The sequence below is a fragment of the Desmodus rotundus genome, chromosome 6 (genome assembly GCF_022682495.2).
Source record: "Desmodus rotundus isolate HL8 chromosome 6, HLdesRot8A.1, whole genome shotgun sequence".
Taxonomy (NCBI): domain Eukaryota; kingdom Metazoa; phylum Chordata; class Mammalia; order Chiroptera; family Phyllostomidae; genus Desmodus; species Desmodus rotundus.
Genome location: NC_071392.1, coordinates 136,077,029 through 136,103,896, shown reverse-complemented (window position 1 = coordinate 136,103,896; position 26,868 = coordinate 136,077,029). Strand labels below are relative to the sequence as shown.

General features: G+C 44.8%; 1 protein-coding gene and 1 long non-coding RNA gene across 2 annotated transcripts; one reads left to right on the top strand and one right to left on the bottom strand.

Annotated features, from left to right (window-relative positions):
* Nucleotides 1–517: 517 nt before the first annotated feature.
* On the top strand, nucleotides 518–3,828 carry LOC112319453 (cystatin-9-like). The gene is made up of 3 exons (XM_053926907.2): nucleotides 518–975; nucleotides 2,489–2,598; nucleotides 3,483–3,828. Exons 1-3 carry the CDS (start codon nucleotides 708–710, stop codon nucleotides 3,570–3,572), a joined length of 468 nt encoding a protein of 155 aa, XP_053782882.1. The 5' UTR covers nucleotides 518–707; the 3' UTR covers nucleotides 3,573–3,828.
* A 4,854-nt stretch (nucleotides 3,829–8,682) lies between these two features.
* Nucleotides 8,683–13,513, bottom strand: LOC128781205 (uncharacterized). Its single transcript, XR_008427109.1, has 3 exons — nucleotides 12,995–13,513; nucleotides 10,489–10,691; nucleotides 8,683–9,581 (listed from the first exon to the last, which is right to left on the bottom strand). It is a non-coding gene; the product is annotated as an uncharacterized lncRNA (long non-coding RNA).
* Between the last annotated feature and the right edge of the window lie 13,355 nt (nucleotides 13,514–26,868).

Genomic DNA, 26,868 nt, shown 5'->3' with positions numbered 1-26,868 from the left:
TTAGCTCAGGCTTAGCTTGTAGAAGCACATCCATAAGTTGAGCAGTCGTGCAAAGAGTGATGTAATGAGCTCAGCTTGATCCTCCACCATCCCTAGTGAGGCCACAACCGCAGGAGCCAGGGAACTAACTCTGTTTCAGAATCAAAAGAAGGTTGGAGGAGGAGTGGGACAATATAACACTGGGGCCTGTAAAAATCTCAAGCACCTCCTCCACATTTCTAACAAATACCCATTCATCACTGGGTAGATACCTTCATCATCCAAAAAGCTGGCTTTTGGCAGCCCTTTATTTTTTGCTCTGCGCCTTCTTGTCTTGCTGACCTTTTCACTCTACTGCTGTATCTTGGGGGATTGCCTTCCATTTGTACCTTTTGCACTTGTGTCCTTATTTGAGAATCTGATTCTGGGTCATACAAGCAGTCTTTTCTACCCCCTGAGGCACTGAGGGAGTTCTGTGGCTGGAATTCAGCTAGAGAGGACCCTTCTTCCTATTGCTGGTTCTTCCCAACCCAACCTGCCTTGGCCTCGTTCCTCTGTCCTGGACATGAGACTATTTTAGCCACATTGTATGGAGGAGGCAGAGTCATATGTGGGAAGGGACAGGGTGTAATAGCAGAGAGGAGACCCACAGGAAGAATATGTTCTGGAGCAAATAAGTTGGACCACTGCCCAGGTAGGTTCCAGTGGGAGTTTGAGCTGGAAAGACTATGGGTGGCTGTTTGCCTGCAGCCCTGCTGTGCTTGCAATGGAGGTGGGCTCTGCCCTGGGGCATGCTTCTGCTTCTCCTAAGTTCCCAACTCCAGGTGACTCACAGCTGGACCTCTGAAGATGAAAGGAAGAATGATGACCAAAAAATCATGGAAAGTTATTTCCCTGCCACTGTGGAATATGCCTTACACATGTTCAACCAGAAGAGCAAGGACATGAATGCCTACAGGCTGGTGCGCATCTTAAATTCCTGGAAGGAGCAGGTAGGTGACTTCATCTTTCTGCCCTGCTGGCCATTAAGTGAAGATAAAGGACAGGAGACATATCATAGGATCTTGTATACCATTTAAAGTCCATAAAAATACAACCAATTCAGTTTCAGATTTTATAAAAGTTTTTACATGGAAATTTAAAAATTAGATCAATACCTACTCACATAGAATACATTTTTCAATCTTTATGACATTGTTTAGTGAAGAATGACTTCAAATTAGCCAATGAGGAGGTAAAGATATCCTGTAAAGAAGAGACACACACAGAATATGCTGGAAAAGATAGGTTGAAGAAATATTTCAATAAAATAAAATAAAATAAGATAATTGGATAGACAGACAGACGCAGGGAGAAGGGGCAGGAAGGGGGAAGAGCAGGGCTGAGGATCAGAAGCAGTGACTGCTCCCCCTCAACCAGTGTGGGGTCAGGACCTCTGCTGTGACTTTCATGATCTCTGGGTTCTCTGCTGTGGTATTAAACTATGTAGATTGATGTTATTTTACACTCTTCCCCAAATGATGGCTTTTAATCCTAAAAGGTTCTCCTTGCCATGGAATCTCTTCAGAGTACAACCAGTCATGCCATTTTCATCTGGTCTACAGACATGAGCAATGAAAATACTCTCCTGAGGAGCACTTCTGATTGTGTGACTGTGTGTGTGTGTGTGCAGAGTCAGGAGCATTACTCTCTCACTCTCTGGGCCTCTGCACCAAGAACCCATATCAAGGGCAGAGGGTCTCACCCTCTGCTGAGTTTAATCCCCTGTGGACACTGGTGTGCAACATCCCCATTGGTTCAGGTACCCTAGACTCTTTCAGGATGGACCTCTGGTTTGGTTTTGGGTTTTCTATATCTGGAGTCACAGACTGAATTTGGGTGTTGGGAATAATGGATGGGATGCAGTTGGAAGATATGGAATAGAATAAGTAGAATAGAGTGGGGAAGAGTACAGAATATTTCACAGCACAGTATGTAATAGAAGTTGTTTCTTGAAGCCATCATCTCAGTTGTGTGTGTGTGTGTGTGTGTGTTTCACTAGCATTATATAGCATTTTTCTGACATTGCATAGGTGAAAAAGTGTTACTATGAGGCTGTACATGAGTCTCCTACTCCAAGATGGAGATTATCAAGCCAAGTCTTGCAAAGCCAACACCCAGCCCGGCACTTGTCACCTGTCCCTGTGAGTGCTGTAGAAGCTAGAAGCATGCTGAAAGGGAAGGTGGGGTCTCACCATGGCATTTGGAAATGTGAGGCTACAGTGTATGATATTAATAGTGTGTGATCAGTCTGCTTCTAATCCAGGGCCTCCACTGAGATCATGTGCCCTTTGGCCTAGAACATCCCCAGCATGTCTTTATTTCAAGGGAGCTGATCCAGACCTAGAGGGAAGCCCCAAATGGGGTACTGTTGAGGTTTGTCCCCACACCCTGTGTGTCTACAGAGGCAACTACTTAATGGGACCATGAGGGATCTTTCCCCTTTAATGTCTATATGCACCACAGGTAGAGACCATGATGGCTTTCTCCATGGAGCTGGAGCTTCGCAGAACCAAGTGTGGGAAACTTGATGACGACATTGACAATTGCCCCTTTCAAGAAAGCCCAGAGCTTAACAATGTAAGATACACATGTGCCTCTTTCATGTTCCACAGCTGTGGACTTGCATAGGAATGCTGTGGGAGTAGGGCAGGGAACACACCATTCTTAGGGACACAGAAGAATGAGAGAGCTGCTGGCCATGCTATAGCTACCACTTGTGCTAAAGACAGAGCCCAGCCTTGCAGGCAAGGGTTCACTTGTAGGCCCCTGGGAAGTCTGAGATCCTGAATGTCCACTCACCCAGTTCAGCTGTCTGAACTTCAGGCCATACTGGTGACAGATTTCTCCTGCCCTTAGGGGCCAGGTCTCCTGGTTCTGGCCACAGGAGGTACTCTTCCTGCTCTTTATCCACTCTCCTTTACTGCCTTCAGGAGGAGGAACACCTTTGACTGAGTGGCCAGGTCTCAGGTCCTCCTGGCACTAAGCAGAACCTGCTAGGGGTTTGGCTGAGGGGAGCTCGCTGCCCTGTATCCCATGCTCTGCTCTGGGCCCCGATGAGCTGTGGTTTCTGCTTGAGAGATAAGGAGAAATGAATTCCTGCTCTAGGAAAAGCCCACCTAGGGTCAGAGCTCCTTGAGGGAGCACTGGGGGATGCTGGCCCACTGGGAGGGAGCACATGTCACTGTACTAGGGGCATGGGTCACAATGGGAAAGCCTGGGGTTCCTCTGGGGACCACAGGCCAGGGGAGAGCAGAGTGACACAGGAGACCCTGAGGTCAGGAGAGAGTCAGATCAGTTATATCCAAGACTCAGGCAGGGCTACACCTGAAGGCCAGAGCCTGTATCCCCCAGCTGTTCACCTTGCAAATGCAAGTTTGGGATGAATGCTATCTTTAGCTCTAGAGCCACAGGATTCCCAAGGCTTCTTTACTCATATTTTATTCCTGTACTTTTTCCCTCAGACCTTCACCTGCTTCTTCACCATCAGCACTGAACCCTGGAGAACTATGTTCCAACTCCTAAACAAGACATGCTTGGAGGGGTTCCACTAAGTGATATCACACCCCAGCCCAGCCTCTGTATCCCCCTTGGGCACCAGCAGTTCCCTGTAGTTGGCCCTTCATTGGCTGAGCTACTCTGAACTCTGTTCTCTGCCTTGAAAATATCTAAGGTCTCTTGCACCCAGGCATTGTAGAAATTCCTCATTGCCCATTTTTTAATGTAGAATAGATCATTAAACATCAGCATTTCAAGCTCTATGTAGCATCATTCCTGACTGAGGGGGATGGGCAGTTGGTGGACTCATCCCAGCATGGCAGCCTGCGTGTGACCTTCTAAGCTAGATCCCAGTGGCACAGGTAAGGTGCCTCTGAGCTGCTAGTTCAGGGCTCATGAGGGATAATATGTGGTCCCACAGGTGCAATGACCATGACTGAGATAGGGAACACTTGCCTGCAGGATGGACACAGATAGGGCCTCAGGTCATGTGTAGCCTCTGTTCTGGAAGACTTGCTCACACACATTCCCTGGGGCATGACAGCTAGGACAATGTAGGAGGGGATTCTAGTCTCTACTCAAAGAGCAAGCAAGGCCACCACCAACACCAGCAGCAGCAGCATCTCCTAGAATATTTAAATGTACATTCTCGGGATCTGTACATTTGGACAAGGAGACTAAATTTTCAAATTCTCAGGGAACCCATGGACAATTGAAGATTGAGAGGCCCTGATATTGAGATTCTGCCTGAATAGCCTGGAAAAAGATTTGGCAGATTTTTCTATAAAGAGGAAAACAGTAGCTCTTTGGATTTTGTGGGCCATGTGGTCTTCGTCTCAACTCTTTAATGTTGCCTTGTATCTGGAAAGCACCATAGACAATGTGAACACATACAGGGGTGGCCTTCTCCCAATAAGACTTTATTTGTATAGAGAAGCAAGTGGTGGGATTGGTCCTTGGGCAGTATGCCCCACCTATACTAGGTGTCCCTGCTGCCCCCTGCAGCTGGATGATCCAGTATTAGCATACTCCTAACCTCACAGCAAGATCCTCATCACCCCCAGCTCCGCACAGGGCCTCTGTTTGCCCCTGGAGCTCCATCAACAAAAGCAGGGACCACCAGCAGGGGAGAGTTAGACTTGCAGACAGCAATCCATCCATGAGGAAGAGCTGCAGAGGAAGGGTCCAGAGCCCAGTCCCTTGAATGCAAGTAAGAGGTGGGTTGTTCTCATGTTGTCAGGTGGTCCTCACACACCACAGTAGTACAGAACTCGTGGCTGCTGTGCTGACATTCTCTCTTTTCTGCCTTCCTTTCCCATCATGCTATCTGTGGTCTTCTCCTAAATAAGAATCTCTTAAATAGAGTACCTGCATCCAATAGTCTGTTTCAGGATCTGCCTGTGGGAACCAGAAGAGATGTGGTATCAGACATCTTCTTGGATGATCCCCTGGAAATCTGGATGTGCTCCCCAAGAACATGTGGCTCCAGGTGAAACCAAGGGGAGAGCTGTGCCACTGACACCCTGTTACTGGCAGAGCATTGCTCATCATGGGCACAGCTGTGCTCTCGTCCCACAGCCCTGCCTGCCTGCTTCTAGACTTGAGTAGATTTTTATGGAAGACCTTCCTACTGCTGCCACTCTGGTCTTTCCCAAGACGTGGCTCATTCAGAAGAATAAAGATTATAGGTTGCCTTTATCCATCATTATCCTGATGCATGTTTTCCAAGGAATCTGCCTACTCATTTCCCTCAGGTGCCATTTTGGGCAAGTTCTGGGAGAAGGTGTCCTGTAGGTTCAGCTCAATGGAGGGGGAACCTTGGCCCAAATCCTTTGTGAGCTCACCCCACCATCTGGGGCTGGGGGAGAGCTCACAAGATATTGAGGCATGGCCCCTGGCAGGGACTCAATGATTCCAGCCTCATTTAGATCACATGTGTGTGTATGTGTGTGTGTGTGGAGGAGGGGGTTGTTAGTGGTTCTGCCCTCTCACCACAGGAATCTACAGAAGTGGGAATTTGTTCTGATCTTTACTGTGTCCCTAGGCCCCTGAGGGTAAGTGCACATCCCAGGTGATTGGGCTTACAGATAACAAAGGTAAGGGTCTGTACAGTATTGAGAGACCAGTTCTTATGGAAATATGCTCCTCCCTGCCCTGCTCACTTCTGCCTGGGCACCTGTGTTCCTTGCAGATCTGTGTGTTGCAGGTGAGCTTGGGGAAGGTTCAGGAGGGGATGTCTAGAGCTAACTGCTTTGATGAGCAGATCTGGTAAGGAGAGCCAAGATAGCTGGAGCCTTAGGAACTATGGTCAGTTAATGAGGGTGGCCATGATGGAAGTCCTGTTCAGGCCTGTGACACTCCATGTATGTGTGCATACCCTCTCTTACTGTTAGATCATGAAAAACAAGAGAAAGGCCCAAGGACTGAAAATCTACTTCTGTAAGGGCAGGGAAAGTTGCAAGAAAGAGGCTGGCCATTTCAGTCTGGAAATTAATAGAGTTTATTAAAGGAGACTTACATATGAGGTAAACATTAGGTAGCTGCAAGATGAAATGGATCCACACACCCGTTAGCTGGCACCAGATGAGTATATAGAACAAGACAGGATAGTCATGCATACTGGTTAGTGGTCTGTCCCATGTATAGGTAAATGTATTACATGCTTTACTGGGACAGGAAAACTACCTGTTCCAAAACCCAGCACATTGCAGGAGGTAGGGGAGGACAATTGGTCTATGTCAGAATGAGGATTGATTACAAACAATTTCTAGGGGGGTTGTTGGAAGAAATCTCCATTCTAGCCCAGGGCCAGCTCACGAGTCAGAGGGAGATGACATATGTTTCATAGTAAACTTTCCTCCATACTTCCCAGGGCTGTAGGACAGAAGGAGTGAACACTGGTGGGATTCTGAGCCCACAGAAGGTGAAGAGAGGAGCCAGGTTTCAGATTGGCTGCTGACAGCACAGGCTCCACTCTCTGGTTGATTATCTCTGAATTGGGCAGTGGGTAACCTACACCATTTTCTAGAGTGAGGCCAATGAGATCCTTGGCTTCTTTGGAGCAGCTGGCCGACTGTGAGGAAGTTACCTGAGTTCTTCAGTAAGTCACTGAGAAATGGCCAGGTGCCCTGGCCTTGGAAACTAGAGGGCCAGCCAGCTCTGCCATTTGCTCAGCCTACAGTCTTTGCCCTGTTCTGAAGCCTCTGCACCCCAGTTGCCAATTCCTCCAATGGAGATCACATTGTCTGTGCCTTTCCCCAAAGGTTTACTGTTTGGGACAAAATTCAGAGTTAAAAATAAAAGTGCTGCATTAACTGGAAAGTTATCTTCTTAGATGAGGGTTATTCTGCATGACTTGTTCCTATTTATGTATGTTCTCAATCTATTTGAAAACTGAATATTGGTCATTTCTTGGCCACAGCCATGGAGACAATAGTTAAGATGATACTTGGTATTGCCAATGAGATGACAGAAAGTGTACATTCCAGGAGTGATGTTTACCACTGTGATACTCAAATAACCCTGAGTTGATGCTAGGGCTGAAAACACAGAGAGTACAAGAACACAGTTCTCCTCCTAAGATGGGATCCAGCTAGAGGGTGACTTGGAGCCCTAGACACAGACACAGATCCAAGAACTGAGGGACTTGGTCCCTGTTTTGTCCAGCCTGCCCACCTGAGTCAAGCAGAAGCTCTCTCTTCATCACTAGGAACACTTGGTATCCACCTGTGACACACAGTGTGTGGTCCCCCTAACCACATGTGGAAACAACTGTTTCTTAATCACAGAAACAAGGAGTGTCCCAGTAAGGTTGTTTCACATATTAAGACAAAGCAGGTTAAATCTCCTTTACAAGTTGTCATGACTGGGTATATGATGCAAACTCTGTCCAGTGGGGTCTGTACGTTGTGGATGCAATGAACAAATTCACATGACTACAGAAGTCCTGTGGAGAAAAAGGGGTGGCATGGCCACTCTCTCAGAGAGAGAGAGTGCCTCAACGCTTGCCTGGACAGACTTTTATTGCTTTCTAATAGCATACATCAAAGAAAGTTTTCATTCATTATGCTAAGGTTTGCTTTAGGTGATTACTTTTTACAAATAACAAAGGAAAGGATGTTACTGATTACTTCTTACAGATTAACAAGGAAAAAATGTTGCAATTGCAAGGGAACAATAAGAGTGATTGGTCTGGTTACACTCCGTCCTTGGGAGAATTAGCACAGACTTCAGGAAGGTACTTTAAAGGTACGCAGTAAACATTTGCTGCTTCAACTCAGAGTGAGGGAGCTTTAGCAAGAGCAAGCCTCAAAGCAGCCTAGGTATAATGCAGGTCAGGTTGCCCACAGGAAAGTGGATCCATGGGTTTGGCTTCCTGTGTGCAGACTCACGCCTGTTGGTTTTCCAATAGGGCTGGGCTACTTGTGTCATTGTCAGGCGGATCACTTTCCTATAGGTATAGAAATCTATACCTCATATTTAAAGCCCCTTATTGTGGGCCAAATCTTTTTCATATGTTTCTAGTCAAATGACAACTAAAGGAAAATTTCTAGAGCAAGGGGAGCATGATTGGTTCAAGTACTGAAAGTGTTTTTCCAAAAGAGTTACAAGTTATTTGATAATAAAAGAAATAAACCTACAAGAATATCTAACACTCTTATAAACTTGCATTCAAACAACAAATGGATTTGGAATAGTTAATATAATAATAGGTGCTGCTACAGGGAAAATGGCTATTTCACAATCATATTGAGAGTGTTTTACACATACTTCACAGTTAATCTCAAAAAGGATAAATATTATAAAGAATATAGCTGAGTTGAAAGATGCAGTTAACTAGTCTAATTTAGCAATAATTGTTAGTAGAAGACAAAAATTGGCAGCACTTACAAAGCCTTAAGAGGGATATCCAAAGGAATGGCAATTCACCCAAGCCCAAGCCAGGAAATAAAGCATGATAAACAGAAGCAACAAATTAAGAAAGTCAAAATGTAGTTCAATTTTATAAACTGATAAAATGGAGACATTTGGATTTTTTAAGATTATCAAACCCATAGGATGTTTGTAAGAGACACATCTACCACAAACTAATACTGACCTGTTGAGAATTTATTGATGGATAAAGATCTACAAAAAAATCTTCTAATTAAAGAAAGCAGGAAAGAAATTAATTTTGAGCATAATACAATTTAGGCAAAGGGCAGTAGATGGGGCTGAATAATTCTCTTCTAGAAAGCTGATTCTAAGATACTAAAAAAAAAAATAAGCAAATAAAGTGGCACATAATCCAAATACTATGGTAATGACAATATCACAAATAGAGTGCAAAGACTGAAAAATCTCTGTCAGAAGTTGACAGATCCAGTAGAAAATAAAAAATAAGGAAGTAGGTGAAGTGAATAAAAATGAAACTATTTTGTTTCTGAAGTAAGTACAGATGAAGCTTTGGCTCTGCTCCATGAGATGGTGAAATCAGCAGGGGAAGAGGGAAAGGAGACAGCAAGAAGCCCAGGACTGCACCCAGCAGGATGGCTGAGACAGCATGAGGGATAGTCTTCTTGCTGAGGGGTGGGAACATTAGCTGATTGTGAGTCCTTTGTCCTCCGTGTTGGTTTTCCTTGGTAAATGGCACTTCCATGACCTCTTCTCAAATCTTCTGTGGAATGTGTCCCCAATTTCCTGGTAGGACCTGGACTGAGACAGACAACTGGACATGGCATGTTCAAAATGGCTCCTGGTCTCCCTCCCTAGCATCTTCTGTCTCAGCCAGTGACAACTGCATGATTATGCTCACAAAACAAAAACCTTCCCCCCAAATAATCAAAGGGCCATAAAGTGCCCTTGAACATAACTGATACCATTTCTGTTGTTACTTAGTGCACGTTCCTTACTTTCAAGATTGGTTGTTCTTTTCTGTAGACCAAAGGGAAGTGACAAAAGTCCATTTTTGCCCCTCTTCATCAGCCTTCTTTTGGATATGCTGGGCCAGGTCAGCTCGCTGCTGTTTACTTTATCCAGGGCCAATGAAAGGCTCTTCAGGTTCTCCCTAAGGAACTGATTCTCTCCTGTGGACCAATTGGTGTGGATGGTCAAGAAGGAGAGGCGACTTTCAGTGCCTGGACAGGCAGGCACCTCTGCACACCTGATGACGCTGCTGACGGTGGGGACCAAATGGTGCTTTTTGTGCTCCCACCCCTGCCCAGAGCCATTTTATTCCCTCCCCACTAGACCCTCCTCTGCTCCACACCATGACCCAGTCACTCAGGAAGCATTTCCACCCAGGTTCCGGGATCCTTGGAAGAGACTTGTCATACATACCATTGCCCCTGCCCTCAGTCAAGGGCCACTGCCCAGTGGCTGGCAGCCTCTCGACTCCTCAGCCACATCCCTGGGGACCCAGCCTGAGCCATAGAAGTATGAGAATCCCAGAGAGCCATAGGAAACAGAGGACAGAGGGGCATGGGGCTATGGGAAATCAACAGAGGAGCTATATGATCTGGGTTGCCACCCTTGGCTGTGGGTCCAGGCTCAGGGGTGGGAGGTGGAGGGTGGGTGGAGGAAGGCCTTCTCCCCACAACGTTTTATAATCAGGCAGGCAGTGCCTGGCTTCCTGGTGACTACTCCCAGTTAGTAGCTTTCCTTCCCAGGCATGACCTTATCCCACCAAGGATTTAAAAACTGTTAGTTCTGAGGTCACTTTTATTTCTGAGCTGACACAGTGTTTGATCATTGCAAGTTCAAAGTAGGTCAGGGACAAAACAGACTGCAATGTTCTTGCCCAAAGAGCAGAAAGTTCTTGGACTGAATATTTGGAGGGCTTGAGTTTGGCAGCTTTCCTGCTTTCATCTAGACACAGGGGCACAACTGCAGTGCGCAAGCTCCCATCCACATAAACAAGAACGTGAATCTGTGGGCCACTCTCAGGTTGCAAGAGGGTAATGACCTTGTCCCCTGCCCCAACAAGCCCCTCACCTTAGGCACTATGGACAGGCCTCTGAAGCTTTCCAACACAGAGGGCACACCTCAATATGTGCACGTGTGCAGGTGATCAGCTCTCTCTGCTTCCAGAAACTTGTCTGCCTCTCTCTGCCAAGAACTCAGGGCTTACACCTGGCCCTTCAGTGCACAAGAAAACTCATTGGAAGCCCCTTGGGTGACCACTCGTTCAGCCTCATCTTTTTTTAAAAAAATTTAAATTGTTATTCAGTTATAATTGTCTGCATTTTCTCCCCATCCCTCCACCCCACCCCAACCAATCCCACCTCCCTCCCCCACCTCTACCCTCCCCCTTGATTTTGTCCTTGTGTCCTTTATAGTAGCTCCTGTAGACCCCACTCCTCACTCCCCCCTCCCCACTCCCCTCTGGCTAACAAGTCCCGGAGGGAAAAGAACAGGACAATGGGACCATGCCCATTGCCAACATGGGGAACTTGACCTGTGGCAAAACTAGCTTCAACTTGCTGAGTGTTACAGCAAACTTCACCCACAGAGGAAGGCCCTGAGCCAGGTTATAGATCAGAGACTTGGTGAAAAGTCCTGGGATTAAAACCCCAACTCTTCCTCTTCACAAAGAAAGAATTGTGATGAAATCAGGCTAATTTCTGCAGGATATTTCCTAATTGTGCCAACCCTGGCACAGGACTTAAGGGCATTGCTACAAAAACAATCACCGAATCAGACTATTCTAGCTAAAATTACAAGTCATAAAAGACTACTCCATAGAGACCGCTGAATGCCAGTGAAGTCATGCATCTTTCTCAATCTAGGACAAGAGCCAAGGTGTCTTGACCCCAGGGCTTGTGTCTCAGATGAGTCTTGATGGGCTTGGCAACATCCCTAGCCACTGCTGCCCTTGCATCTCAATGTCTGCTTTGGCTAGTGGGACACAGCTAAAGCAGCACTGTGGGACACACAGCGCTGAGAGAGAAAAACCCTAGCACTAAATGTACACGTGAGAAAAGGTACAAATCAATACTCAAAACTCTCACCTCAAGAACCTAGAAAAAGAAGAGCAAAATAAACACAACATAAGCAAAAGAGGAAATAATGAAGCTAAGAGAAAAGTCAGTGGCATTGAACATAGGAAAAACAGAAAAAAATCAATGAAATTATGAGTTGTTTCTTTGAAAAGATCAATAAAATTGACAAAACTAGCAAGACTGACAAAGAGAAAATGAGAAGACACAAATTATTAATATCAGGGGTGAAACAGAGGATATCACTACAGACACAATCATGAAAAGGATAATAATGAAATGCAGTTGACCCTTGAACAACATGGGGGTTGGGGGACTGACCCTTTGCACAGTCAAAAATCTACTTATAACTTTTGACTTCCCCAAAACTTAACTACTAACCACCTCCTGTTCACTGGAAGCCTTACCGATAACATACAACTGATCAACATATTGTGTATGTTATCTGTGTGTGTGTAGAATTCTTATCAATACTGTCAAAGGCTGGTTTGTGATTTTTTTCAAATTGGTGATTGCAAAAGTCCATGTATCTCTGGACCCATGCGGTTCAAACTCCTGTTGTTCAAGGGTCAATTGTACTATAAACACCTTTATTCACACAAATATGACAACTTAGATGATATGAACCAATTCCTCCAAAAAAACCCCCCAAAACTGTTACAACTAAACCAATATGAAATAGATAATTTGCATAACCATATTTAATTATTATGGAATTGAATTTATATTGTACTTCAAGAAAGAAATCTCTGGGCTTGGATGGTGTACTGAAGAATTTTACCAAAAATTCAAAAAAGAATTAACACCAACTATATATAATCTCTTCCAGAATATAGAAGAGGAGGAAATATTCCCAATTCATTGTATAAAGCCAGCATTACTTTGATAACAAAATCAAAAATAATACCCCAAAAAGAAAACTATACTAGCACAGTATTTCTCATGAATAAAGATGCACAAACAGAATTCATTAATATATTTAAATAAATTATTAACCTAATGTTAACAAATAGAATTCAGCCATATATATATATATATATATATATATATATATATATATATATATGATCCAAGATGGCAGTGAAGTAGGTGGAAGTTGCACTCACTCCTTCTAGGACCAAATTAGTATTACAACTAAATTACAAAACAACAAACCTGAAAAACCAACCAAAGACTAGCTGAACAGAAGTCTCAGAAGCCATGCCAAGATTGGTAGAAAGGATAGAGACTCAAAAAGAGCTGGCCCTGCACATACATGTGGCAGTTAAAAATCCTGAGGGATATATCAGCTGCAAAGTTCCCCTGCCCTGAGGAGCAAGGGGTCACAACCCCATTCTAGACTCCCCAGCACAAAGTACCAGTGCTGGGAAGAGGAGCCCACATAACATCTGGCTTTAAAAATCAGCAGGAATTCCATGTGCCAGGGTGAGGCAGAAGACTGATAGAAAGCCAGGTGACCTCTTACTAGGCTGGTGAACAAAACCTTGGTGGTGGGCACTCACCCTGGACCCTGGCAGAGAGACAGTGGCTCAGAGTGGACTGGATTTGTACAGGCACAGATTGGGTTGTGTGGCTTTGGGGAGAAGGGCTGGAGAGACAGCCATCAAGGTCCTTGTGCTGAGTTCCTCTTCCATGCTTCCTACAGATAGATGCTTTTCCTTCTGGATTGAGTGATCCCCTCCATATGACATCAGCCTGGAAAAATGCGTTAGCTCCACCCTCTCAACTCCCTGTAGCCCCTCCCTGCCAAGCTTCTATCCTGCAGAGGAATCAGCTAGCTGCAGGCATCTGGGATAGTATTTCAGACTTCCTTGGAAGGCTCTCAAGGAGGTCAGGGCAGACTCAAGGGGTATTAGAGGTACACAGGGAGAGGCTGAGTAAAGCAGCATTAGGATGAGGGTCAATTTTACCGTGCACCTGACAGGTGCCATCTCCCAACAGCATCAGCCTGAAAGATGCACTATCTCCACCCTTGTGATGCACTGTGGCTCTGCCCTGCCAAGATTGCAGGATGTAGAGGAGTCTGCTAGTCTAGGCCTGCATTGCAGTCTTTCTTGGAAGGCTCTTGAGGAAGTCTGTGCAGACTCAGAGGGTGTCAGAGGCACACACACAGAGACTGAATTGTGTGGCTTTGGGGTGAGGTCCAAACCCCCACGCCCCACACGGCCTAACTAGTGTGACCCTTCCTGTGACAAATCTTAATCTGTTTTAACAAGATAAACTCTACTGGCCTCATGCTGACACCCTGCCCCCTTGCAAAAGTCTGTAGGCTACAGGATGGTGGCGGCTGACCTTGGTGTACCCTGAGACTTTCAATGAGTGGCCTCAGACCCAGCACTCGCACTGGGTCTGAATCTGTGTTAATCTGGTGAATCACACTCACCCTACCAGGTGGCTCAGAATCTGCCTCACACAATGTGTGCACTGCCAGAGGCTCCTTCAGTGGCTGAGACTGAAAGGTAGTCAGCAGGTGGAGGTGGATCTTGGGGTGCCTTGGGCCTTTTGCTGACCTGTACCAGGCTCATTGTTGGTGGAAGCAGGCAGGCCTGGGTGTGCAGATTGGCTCCTCCCACATGCACCCAGGCCCAGGAGAAGTGGCCACCAACTGTGCATCACTTTGTAGCTCCAAACACATAACCCAAGGCCAGTCATAGGCAGCATCTGACATTGACCTGCACCAAAGTCCCTCCCAAAGGGCCCCTAAACCAACACACCTGGTGGGTGGCTTCACCACATCGTAACATGACCAGGTTAGTTCTATAAGCAGCACACCAAAAGGGAGAGCTCAGTAGGCACCCAAGCCTGCTGAGGCAAATTCCACCTCAAGAGGCCAGCACCACACTGCAGCTCCTACATGGTGGTCAAAGTCAATCCTCACAGTCAGCCAGCTAAAGAGCCAACCCCATCCAAAGATGAGCCAATAGCAGTTAAGACTATTAAGACTAAACTACAACAGAAGGCCTCACATAACCCACATAAGGGGCATCCTGGAGCACCTAGCTTAGGTGATCAGAGAGACTGCACTACTGATACCCATAGGATGCTTCCTACTACATAAGACCGCCCTACTAAGACTAAGAGACATAGTAGCAAATCTATCTAATACACAGAAAAAATACCAAGAAGCAGCCAAAATGGGGAGACAAAGAAACATGACCCAAATGAAAGAAAAGAACAAATCCCCGGGAAAAGAACAAAATGAAATGAGGCAAGCAATCTACATTCTACCAGATACAGAGTTCTAAACAATGGTTATAGGATTCTCAAAGGGCTTAGCGAGAACTTTGACAAAGAGATAGCAAGCATGAAAAAACATGCAAACCAAAAAAGGTACCAGTCAGAAACATAGAACACACTTTCTGAAATACAGAATACACTAGAAGGGATGAAAAGCAGACGAGAAGAAGCAGAGGATCAAATCAGTGATTTGGTATACAAGGTAGCAGAAAACAATGAATCAGAACATCAAAAAGAAAAAAAGAATTTTAAAAAATGGGGACAGTTTAAGGTACCTCTGGAAAAACATCAGGAGGAACAACTTCTGCATCAAAGGGGTACCAGAAAGAGAAGGGAGAGATCAAGAGATTGAGAACCTATTTGAAGAACTAATAACTGAAAAATTTCCTAACCTGTTGAGGAACGAGACACAAAAGTCCTCTTATAGTGCCTCTTAAAAGGTCTTGAGCATGGACTAACTAGGACTCACTCCCTCTGAGCTCCAGAGCAGGGTCAGCAGCTTGCAAGGCACTAGACACACATGGACAAGAACTGAATTGTTCAGCATAAGGGTGAGAGCTGGGGGGACAGCTTTCACTCAGGCAGAAGTGCTGGCCAAGGCTGTTGTTCCTTTGATGAGCCCTCCCCCCACAGAGCCGGCAGGCAGGTGCTACATCTGAGACTCCATCAGCCTGGCTCACACTGTTTGCCCCACCCTGGCGATTCCGACACCCAGCCCACCCAACCCAACTTTAGGGCCCACACAAGCGGTTTCCAGTGGCTTTTCCATACGAATGGCCTGTCTTGGCTTAGGCTTCAACTTTTCCTCAAATCTATCAGACAAGCAGGATTTGGCTTCAGTAAGCCCCATACATCTCGCTAAATGGCCCCAGGCCCCGTACTAGCAGCACTTGGCCTTGGTTTACAGCTTGGCTTCACCTGGGCACCTCCAAACCCAGTGCAAGAAATAGCCATCTGCAGAAAACTTTGCAGCTCATGCTGGGTGGCCCCCAGCACAACACAGGCAATGGCTGACCTTGGCCTGTACCTCCTGGGAGGCTCCAGAGCCAGCGCAACCAGTGGACAGCTTCAGACCATGTCAAAACACCACCACCTGCCACCTCCACAAGCAGGACACTCAGCAAGCACCAGAGCCCCACTGAAGTAAGTCCTTCTCTGTGGGCTGGGCCCCTGCACAGCTGATCCTCCACAGTGGTCAGGGATTGGTGGTCAGTGGTAGCAGCCAGTCCTTGCAGCTGATTTGCTAGGGGGTAAATCCCTCCCATTGATGTGCCAAGAGCAATCAAGGCAAAACTACAAAAGAAGGATGCATACAGCCCACACAGCAGGCACACCTTGAGTGTCCAGCTTGGGCGATTGGGGAGGCTGTGTCACTGGGCCCTACAGGACCCCTATAACATCAGGCCACTCTACGAAGCCTGGGAGAAGTAGCAGCTTCACCTAATACATAGAAACAAAAACATGTAAGCTGCCAAAATGAGGGGAGGGGGGTGGCCCAAATAGAAGAACAAAACAAAATTCCAGGAAAAGAACTAAACAAAATGGAGACAAGCAACCTACTACATGGAGAGTCCAAAACACTAAATATATGGATGCTCAATGACCTTGTTGAGAACTTCAACAGGACAAGAAAGGATGAGTCTGAAATTAAAGATACACTAACTGAAATGAAGAAAAAATTATAGCGAATCATCAGTGGAGTAGATAAAACCAAACAGATCAGTGATTAGGAATATACAGAAGAGGAAGAAAAGAAGAAGAAGAAAAGAAGGAGAAGGAGGAGAAGAAGAAGGAGGAGAAGAAGGAGAAGGAGAAGAAGAAGGAAGGAGAAGGAGAAGAAGAAGAAAAGAAAAGCCACGGCAATCAGAACAGAAAAAAAATCCAAAAGAATAAAGATAGTGTAAAGAGCCTCTGGGATAACTTCAAGCACAGTAACATTCACATCAGAGAGATGACAGAAGAGCGAGAGCAAGAAATTGAAAACCTATTTGAAAAAATGATAGAAAGTTTCCCTAACCTAGTGAAAGGAATAGACATAGAAGTCCAGCAACTGCAGAGTCCAAACATAGTGAGTCCAAAGAAGCCCACACCAAGACACATCATAATTAAATTGCAGAAGTTTAAAGACACTGAGAGAACCTTAAAAGCGGCAAAAGCAAAGCGGTTAGTTACCTACAAGGGAGCTCCCCATTAGAATGTCAGGCAACGATTCCAGAATAGCTGCAGAGTAGCTAGAAGCCCTGCTCACTTGTTCCCAGACCCAGACAGGACTCGCAGCTGAACTGCAGAGCAGTCAACTTGAAAAACCAGTTGAAGTGTAGCTGACCTGAAATTTTATAAACAGGAGCGTGCAGGAAGATGGAGGAGACAAAGAGGGTGAGCCCTCTCACCTAGGCGTGGTGACTGAGAAGATGAGGTGATATAACAGTAACCAGAGCTCCCTCCCCCAGGAGTGTGGGGTCTGGACCCCATGCAGTGGCTCTCAATCCACAGCAATGCAGACAGAAAAGGGAGCTGGCGTGGCATGGGATGGTGAGAATCAGTGGGGATTTATTCGGTCCGCCAGGGAGACCCAAAGTGCACCATTCTCGGGAAGGGGTGAGCCCATTTTTACACTAGCTGGGGAAGTTTGCTCCAATCTGTGAAAGATGGAAGGGCCATGCAGCAGTCTGGGAACAGATGAGGGGTCGCTTGATATACCCAGACATGACTTTGAGGGGGCCCTCTATTCTCTGGAAGGGCTTTGGGAAGAGAGTCGGTTAGAGTTCAGACTGTGTGGCTTGAGGAAGAGGACAGGTCTTGACAACCTGGAGTGCATGGGTGGCACTCTTTCCCCCACCTGCTGAATCACTGGGTCTGCCCCCAGCCTGCCATGGTCTCCCGAGGCACAGGGGTACGGAAGCAGGCTAAAATTTTGCCCCCTTCTTCTCAATTAGAAGCATGGCAGAGTTAGACATTTGTCCAGTTCTGAGCCTGAGCAGAGCTGGGAGTTTCTGCCCATCCCTGTTGTCACAGGCCACCCAGAGAGAGATTGGAGTGCCAAGCAGGATTTTTTTTTTTTTTGATCCCCCTTCTGCTTAGTTAGGCATTGTGGAGTTGTGACAGAGGCATGCAGAACTGGGTTTTTGTGACGGGCTCCCAGGAAGGCTTCTGTCTGAGAGTCCGATGCATTTGTGCTGCCCTCCCAGCTGCATTAAGGGGAAGCAGAGAAAGCTCCCCAGGAAGTTCAGCCCAGCGCAGCCATGGAGAGGAGAGCAAGTGCCTGCACCCACCCCAAAGTGTGCAAGCACCACCCTTGATACTGTTTGAATCACCCTTGCCAGATCCCCGATACCCCTGGTGACTGCACTTCCAAGGGGGAAGGATAAGCACCTCAGAGCAGGGACCTTCAAAGGGCGAGACCCGATACAGACCCAACCTTTGGGCTCCGGAGGCCCCAACAGCCAGTCTATTAGAAGCTCCACCTTGACAACCATGCCAAGCACCAGGCACAGTGAGTCTGGCATTGGTTGGCAACAGAGACCCTCTCAGGAGACCTGTGACCAGCACAACCAGTTGCCAGCTTCAGATAACATTGGCGCAGGACCCCATGGGCTTCACAAACAGTGTATCCAGAGAATGAGAGCAGCCGGCACAACCATCTGGTGAGGACCACATTTTTCTTTCTTAATCTTTTCTTTATTTTCTCTTTCTAATTTATTTTTTCTTTTCTTCTCTTTTTTTTTTCTCTCATATCTCTTATTCTCTCTTTCCTTTTCTTATCCTATTTTTCTCTTTTTAATTTATTTTCCTGTTTTTCTTTTCCTATTCATCATTTAATTTAATTTTTATTTTTCCATATATTATTATTATTATTATTATTTTCTTTCGCCTTCTATCTTGTCACAATCTCTTTTCCATTTCTTTTTTCCTTCTCTCATTCTTTTTGTTTCTTGTCTTTTATTATTCTTTTTACTTACTTATTAATTTTTGATGTTGTTTTTGTCTCTTTTTTATTTTCTGATTCTTTGTTGTTGTTTTTGTTGTTTGTTTGATTTTGTTGATTTTTTGTTTTGTTTTGTTTTGTTTTGTTCTGTCAGCGCCTGTACAATAGTTTGTACAACATGGTCGAGGTTGAGCCTCACATCCAACCAGCCGGAGGGTCAAGCGTATCCATGAACATGACAGCAGCCATCAAGAACCAATTACAACAGGACTGTCCACATAACCCACACAAGTGTCCTCCCTATAGTACCCAGCTCAGGAGATGAAGGAGACTGCATCCACTGAGTCCCACGAGACACGTACTACAGAAGATCACCCCACGAAGTCTGGGAGTCAGAGCAGTCCTGTTTAACACATAGACACAAACACAGGACAGCCAAAATGGAGAGACAAAGCAACAGGCCCCAAATGACAGAATAAGAGGGTTGTCCAGAAAATGAGCTACATAAAATGGAGATAAGCAACTTATCAGAAACTAAGTTCAAAGTAATGGTTATAAGAATGCTCAACAGCATGAAAAAAAAAAAAAAAAACCCGTAGAAATCCTGAATAATAAACAATAGGAAATGAAGAGTAACTTGTCTGAAAGAAAGAATACACTGGGAGGAATAATCAGTAGATTGGATGAAGCAGAAGATCAAATCAGTGAACTAGGGGAAAAGATAGTAAAATTCATTTAATCAGAGCAGCAAAAGAAACAAAAAGAATTAAAAAGCAGGGGATAGTTTAAGGGATCTTTGGGACAACATGAAACATAACAATATCCAAATCATAGGGGTACCAGAGGAGAAGAAAAAGAAGAAGGGATTGGGAACCTGTTTGAAGAAATAATGACAGAATACTTCCCTTACCAGGTAAATTTTTAAAAAATCACAAAAGTTCAGAAAGCACAGTGAGTCTCATCAAGAGGAACCCAAAGAGACCCACACCAACACGCATCATAAGATTAAAGACAAAGAAAGAATCTTAAAGGCAGCAAGAGAGAGACAGTTACCTACAAGGGAGTTCCCATAAGGCTGTCAGCTGTTTTCTCAATAGAAACACTACAGCCCAGAAGGGAAAGGCATGGAGTATTCAAAGTAATGAAAAGCAATCTTCTTTGGGACTCTCTGTGTTTCCTGGATTTGTGTGACTTTTTCTCTCCTCAGATTAGGGAAATTTTCCATCATTACTTTTTCAGACAGGTTTTCTATCCCTTGCTCTTCTTCTTCTCCTTCTGGCATTCCTATTATACGGATATTATTATGTTTCATGTTGTCCTGCATTTCCCTTAATCCCTCTCCATTCTTTCTGAGCCTCTTGTCCTTTTCTTGCTCTTTCTGGGTGTTTTTTTTCTACTTTGTCCTCCAGCTCGCTGATCCGATCCTCTGCTTCATCAAGTCTGCTTTTGGTTCCTTTTACTGTGTTCTTCAATTCAGAAATTATATTCTTCATTTCCTCTTGGCCCTTGTTGACAATTTCTATTTCCTTTTTCATGTTGATATAGTTTGCAGTGAGTTCATTGTACTTTCCCTGTAGTTTCGGGTAGTTCTCTGTGAGCTCAGTGAGCTTCCTTATAACCATTGCTTTGAACTCAGTATCTGATAGTTGAGTTGCCTCTTTTTCAGTTAGCATTCTTTCTGAGGCTTCTTCCTTTCCTTTCATTTGGGGATTGTTTCTTTGTCTTCCCATTGTTTGTGAGACTCTTCTTGTTAGCCTCTGCTTCTTAAATTGATCTATTCTGACTCCCTGGGTTTATGGTATGAACTTCTATGGTAGAATGCCAATGGGATTCAGTGGTGCTGTCTCCTTAATCCCCTGTGCTCACTGGTCTTGAGCTGACGTTTATGGGTGTAACACAGTCTAACTGTGGACTTTTCAGCACTCCAGGTTTTATTGTCTCACCTGTGGGAAAAAGAGAAAGGGGTGGGGGGGAGAAGAAAAAAAAGGAAGAAAGGAAGGAGGGAAAAAGGGAATAGAAAAGGAAAGGAAGGAAGGAAGAAGGAATAGAGAGAGATCGCAGGCAAGATAAGAAGGAATTTTAACAAAAATTAAAACAAAAGAATAAATAAAAGAAGGCAGAAAGAAGGAATAAAAAAGGTAAGAATGGAAGGAAGAAGGAATGAAAAAGGAAAGAAGGACAGAAAGGAAGAAGGAATTCAGGGGGAAAGGAGGAAAAAAAAAAGTCTTCTGTTGGCTTTAAACCGGTCAGGTTAGTTCTGCTGGTCTTCCTGTCTGTGAAAGGGAGGGGATGGGTGGAGGGATTAGTTTCACTTTTCTCCCTTCCTGAGCCACACTCTTCGCTGTTGTTCAGCCTCCAGTCCAGTTCCTTAGGATCCTTCTGCTCCCCACTAGGCCTTTAGGGGCAACTCACACTCCCCTTTCTTGCTCTTTGCTGTCTTAGATGCTAGGGGCTCTCGGTGCCGCTACAGGGTAGTTCAGCCCCCTACTGGGTCAAGTCTTTCCGGGGACTGCGGTCTCCCCTAGCCCTGCAGCTCCCCTCTGCTGGGCATTCTGCCTTCCTCCTAGAGAGCCAGTAGGACCTGCAGGGTTCTGTGTGCAGGGGCTAGGTAGGGTTGTTCAGAACCTGTGCTTTTAGGTGTGGTCGCTCGCAGGCAGCCAGGCCGTTGATCAGCCGATCTGTGGCTTGGGGCCTGGGTTGCGTGGCTGGCAGATCCGCTGCTTTGGGCCTGTGCACTGGGCAGCCAGCCACTGATCCTGGTGCACACCTACCCGAGGTTTCAGGTGTGGGCGCCCAGGCCACTTATGGAGGTGCGCGCCCACCCAGGGGCTTTGCGTCTGTGCACCCAGGCAGCCGGGCTGCTTATCAGGCACTCTCCCACCTGGAGTTTCAGGTATAGGCCCCGGGCCATTGATTGGGGTACACACCCACTGGGGCACTTTGGGTCTGACACCCAGGCAGCCGGGCTGCTCATCAGGGTGCGCGCCCACCTGGGGTTTCAGCTGTGGGCGCCAAGTCCGCTAATCTGGGTGCGCACCGGCCGGGCTTCAGGTGTGCGCTGGGGCTGCTTATCCCACGTTCACAGTCCAGGGGCTGAGAGGGGAGGGGCGCCAGAGGCAGCGGCTGCTGCGGGGAGCTCTCTAACTAGCCGCTGAGTGTCTCTATTTTCTCTTTTTCTTTTTGAGAAATTCTTCCTATTCAAGCCCCCCTGGTCCAAACAAGCACCTGGCTGCTCACACAGCCCAGCCTGGCTCTCTCCCAAGAATCCTGCAGCAGACCCTGCACCCGGGCCAGGGTTTCACCCGCCCTGGTCCCCGCGGAGGTCCCAGGGACCTTATTGTCCTTAAGCACTCTTCTTACCGCCAGATCTTTCAATGTCCTCCATCTTTGGTCCCCGATCTTCATATATGCTGGAATACCGTTGGCTGTTCGCTCTGCTCCTCAGATCAGCTAGGTGTTCCACTGGTGCTGAGTGGAAGTGGACTCTGCTCCCACCCATCTTCCTGCCATCTCCCCTGAAGTATGGAATAAATTTAACCAAGAATCTAAAACCCTTGCACTCAGGAAATTATAAGACACTGAGAAAATGAAGAAGATCCAAATAACTGAAAGCACCCACCATATTCATGGATGGGAAGAAATAACATGCTTTAAGTGTCCATACTACCCAAAACAATCTATAGATTCTAGGCAATTTCTGTCAAGATACCAATGTTGTATTTCATAGATCTAGAATAAATATCCCCCCAATTCATATGGAACCAGAAAAGAACCTGAATAGCCGCAGTAATCTCGAGAAAAAAAGGACAGAGGAACCATGCCACATAATACCAAAATATAGTACAAGGCCATAATAATCAAAACAACATGGTAGTGGCGTGAAAACAGACATATAGATCAAAGGAACAGAATAGAGGGCCCAGGAATAAACCCATGCCTTTATGGTCGATTAATATCTGGGAAAGGAGGCAAGAACATAGAATAGTATCACGACACATAGTCTATTCAAAAAATGGTGTTGGGAAAGTTAAACAGATAAGTGCAAAAAATTAAACTAGTCCATCTCCTTACACTATACACGATACACTCAAAATGGATTAAAGACTTAAATTCAAACTCAAAACTATAAAAATCATAGAAGAAAACATAGGAAGTTTCCTGCAGCAATATTTTTTTTCCTGATATATCTCCTGGGCAAGGGAGACCATAAAAAATAGACTAATGGAACTGCATCAAACTAAAAAGTTTTTACATAACAAAGGAAACCATCAGCTAAATGAAAACACAACCCACCGAATGGGAGAACATATTTGCTGATACATCTGATAAAGGGTTAATATCCAAAGTCTATAAAGAACTTACAAAACTCAACACTAAAACAAAATCCAATTTAAAAATAGGCAAAGGACGTGAATAGACACTTATCCAAAGAAGACATAGGGATGGCCAACAAACACATGAAAAGATGCTCAAGGTCATTAATCATCAGAGAAATGCAAATTAAAATCACAATGAAATATCACTTCACACCTGTCAGAATGGCTATCTTGAATAAATCAACAGCAAGTTTGCTGTTGATTTGCCAGCAAGTGTTGGCAAGAATATGAAGAAGCCCTGGCTTGTGTGGCTCAGTGGATTGAGCACTGGCCTGCAAACCAAAGGGTCACTGGTTCAATTCCCAGCCAGGGCACATGCCTGGATTGTGGACCAGGTCCCCAGTGGGGGACACACAAGAGGCAACCTCACATTGATGTTTCCCCATCTCTTCCTCTCTCCCTTCCCCTCTGTCTAAAAATAAATAAACAAAATCTTTAACAAAATGTGAAGAAAGGGAACCCTCATGCACTGTTGGTGGGAATGCAGATTGGTACAGTCACTGTGGAAAGCAGTGTGGAGTTACCCCCAGGTATGAAAAATGGAACTGACTTATGACCCAGCTATTTCACTTCTGGGCATTTATCCAAAGAAACTCAAAATACTAATTCAAAAGAATACATGCATACCTATGTTCATTGCAGTGTTATTTGCAATTGCCAAAATTTGGAAGCAGCCCAAGTGCCCATCAATAGATGACTGGGTAAAACAAATATGGTACATTTACACAACTGAATACTACTCAGCTGTAGTAAAAAAAAAAAAAATTACCTTCTGCTTGCTACAACATGGATGGACCTGAAGAGTGTTGTGCTAAGTTAAATAAGGCAAATACCAAACAATCTCTAGAGAAAGACAAATACCACACGATCTCACTTACATGTGGAAACTGTAATGAACAAAATAAACAAAAGAGAAACAAACTCATAGCTGTCAGAGGAAAGGGGGTAAGGGGCTTGGTTTGAAAAATGTGAAGGGATTAAGCAAAAATAAAACATGTATGGAAGTTTACAAGTTAATTAATAATATTTTTAACAGTTCTGAAAAACATCCTGGTAGTTCATAAGTCACCAATCCATCCTAACAACAAGTAAAATGCTGAGCGGACTGGCAAATCCACGGTTCTTCTTGGACTCATAGGAGATGAGAGGGAGCTCTACCGGGGTAGCTCAGCAGGTTAGAACATTGTCCAGGTATGCCAGGGTTTCGGCCTGGTTAGGTCACAAATGAGAATCAACCAATGAATGCATAGATGACTGAAAAAACAAATCGATGTCCCCTCACTCTCCCTCCCTTCCTCTCTCTCTTAAAAAAATAAAATAAAATAAATAAAAAGAAAGGAAAAGAGATGGAGTATACCCGGGCAACTGTGGCTTACAGGAGCAGGGACAAGCAGAAACCACTGCAGGGCCCAGAGCAGGGATAGGAAATTCATCAATTAGATGAATTGCAGACAACTCAGTCATCTCAAAGTAGACAACTCTGAGATTACAAAACTCCAGGAAACCCAATCATGGTGGGGGTGGGGAGGGCACAATACTGTGAGATTTAGCAACAGGAGATTCCCATGATAAGTGTCTGAGAAAATTCCCCTCCAGCTTCTGGCAGGAGGAAGGGAGAAGGAACCATTTTGAAATATGCTAAAAAAAAAAAAAAAAGGAAGTAATAAAATTAATGTAATAATTAGAGAAATTTAATCTGACACAAGTTAAATGAAACTCATTGGTCTAAGCAGCCCAGAAAATGTGCTGATATTCAGTTGAGATCACATTCTCGTGTGCAGATTTTTGCAACCAGATTATTCTCAATAAAGAGCAATATACTGCCACCAGCTCAAAAAAAAAAAAAAATGCTACTCTTCTTGAGAAGACCTGCCCTCAGGGGGAAACTAGTTAACCAGATCCTAATCTGCTGGGTTATTATTAGAGCCTAACTGATCTGGGGAAGGGAAATATTCAACTCCGTCTCTAGCATCTTTTCCAACCTAAGGGGGGCAGGGAGAAAACCTGAAACACTTGTGAAGTTCACAGTCCTGAGGCATAGACTCAGTAAAAGATTGACACCTAACCATAGAACCATAGAATGCTTCCTCTCCCCCAAACCTCACTGCTACATCACTGAAGGCTTATTTACCACAGTTCATTATGGTACATTATGTTTGGCTATCACGAAAAAATTTAGAGTGATGGCTCCAAGATACAGGAGACCCTGGGAATCCATCCTCCTATAAAGATCAACGGTAAGACAGCTATCCGTAACAGAAGCAGCTCTGGGAGAGCACATACGTCACTTAAGAAACTTCAGCAGCACATCAGAACAGAAAACTGGACAGTAACCACACAAAAAGAGAAAGAAGACCACTCATGCACCCTCTACCCTGTGCATCATCCCCTCCCCCACTGCTCAGCCCCATATTGCTCAGCATTGAGAGGGAACTCTCCAGCTAACAAGAGTCCCCCTTGCTGAGAAAGAACGGTTGAAACGACAAAGTCAAAAAAGAATATAAAAAGGTCTCCTTTAATATACAAGAAAATGCTCAGTTCAACTCAGATGCAGCAGCTATCAAAGTGGCCAGTACCAACTATATTTATATCAATATAATCACCACAAATGTGTCAAAAACTTAAATGACTTATAAGAAGAAGCAGCGATTTCCACAAAAGCTGTTAGACTTGGTTAGAATGATGGGTTAATAGAATGAGTAAAACCTCTCTCAGTTTCTGACGTTTGAATCGATGCTAGAGCTATCAATAAAAATAGTGGTAAAACAGAGAGCATATGCAAAGTTATATTTCTTTTTGGCTTAAAAGAACTTGTATTTATTTTCATATAGCTCTGGGGGTCAGAAGTCTAAAATGGATGTGCAGGGCTTTATTCCTTCCGGAACCTCTGGAGGAGAATCCATTTCTTTGTCTTTTCCATTTTTTTAGAGGCCACTTGCATCCTGCTGTGGTCCTTTCATTCTCAGATAAATCTCTCTCTCACCTCTGTCTTCTGTCACATCTTCTCTCATCCTCTTGCCTTCCACTTTCACTCATAAGAACCCTTTGTGTTTACTCTGGACTTGCCTGGAGAATCCAAGATGATCTCCCATTTCAAGTTCCTTAGAAGTCATATTTATTGACGCATAAAACCAGTAAAAATAACCATGATAAAGAACTAAATAAATTCATGATTAAAAGTAAAGAAAATAAATTGGCTGTTATACATTAAAAGTGTGTGGATCAGTGATCAGAAAATGTGAGTGGATTAAATGCTCTCACCTAGAGACAGGTAATTTCATACCCAACACTTAGAAATATAATGTTTATAACTGTAAGACAAATAAATGAGTAACAAATATGTGACTAGGTAGATGAAAATAGGTCTCAGGAATGAGAAAGGATGCTGGTCTGGAACATATTGGAAAATGCAATGAGTCAAGGAAATGGAATAACTGGTATATACTCTATAAAAGAGGAGAAAAGGCCATTTCTTTTTTTGTATGATTATTGCCCTGGAGAATTCAAGAGAGTGTGGTGAAAAGCACACTAAGGCACTGGACCCACATGAGTTACCTGAGCCAGTGTGCTCACCACCTTCCACACTGCAGAGCACAACCTGGCCACCATATTTAGAGCACACCTGGCTGCACAGTAAGATTCAGAAATTACCTCTTGAAACCTAAATAAAACCACTACTTAATGTAATAAGGGGTGATTCATTATGAAGATGTAATAATTCTGAATCCAAGTGCACCTCAAGTTATACATACGCCTTAAAATAGAGCAAAAGTGGACAGAACCACCAGGTGACACAGATACCTCCCCACTGGCAGTGAGCATCTTTGCAAGCACCTGC

What these genes read in the sequence shown, in the direction of transcription:
- LOC112319453 (XM_053926907.2), top strand. Translation starts at nt 708, where the DNA reads ATGGGTGGCTGTTTGCCTGCAGCCCTGCTGTGCTTGCAATGGAGGTGG. An exon ending in TTCCTGGAAGGAGCAGGTAG is followed by an intron (nt 976 to 2,488) that starts GTGACTTCATCT and finishes CACCACAGGTAG; the next exon opens with AGACCATGATGGCTTTCTCC. An exon ending in AAAGCCCAGAGCTTAACAAT is followed by an intron (nt 2,599 to 3,482) that starts GTAAGATACACA and finishes TTTTTCCCTCAG; the next exon opens with ACCTTCACCTGCTTCTTCAC.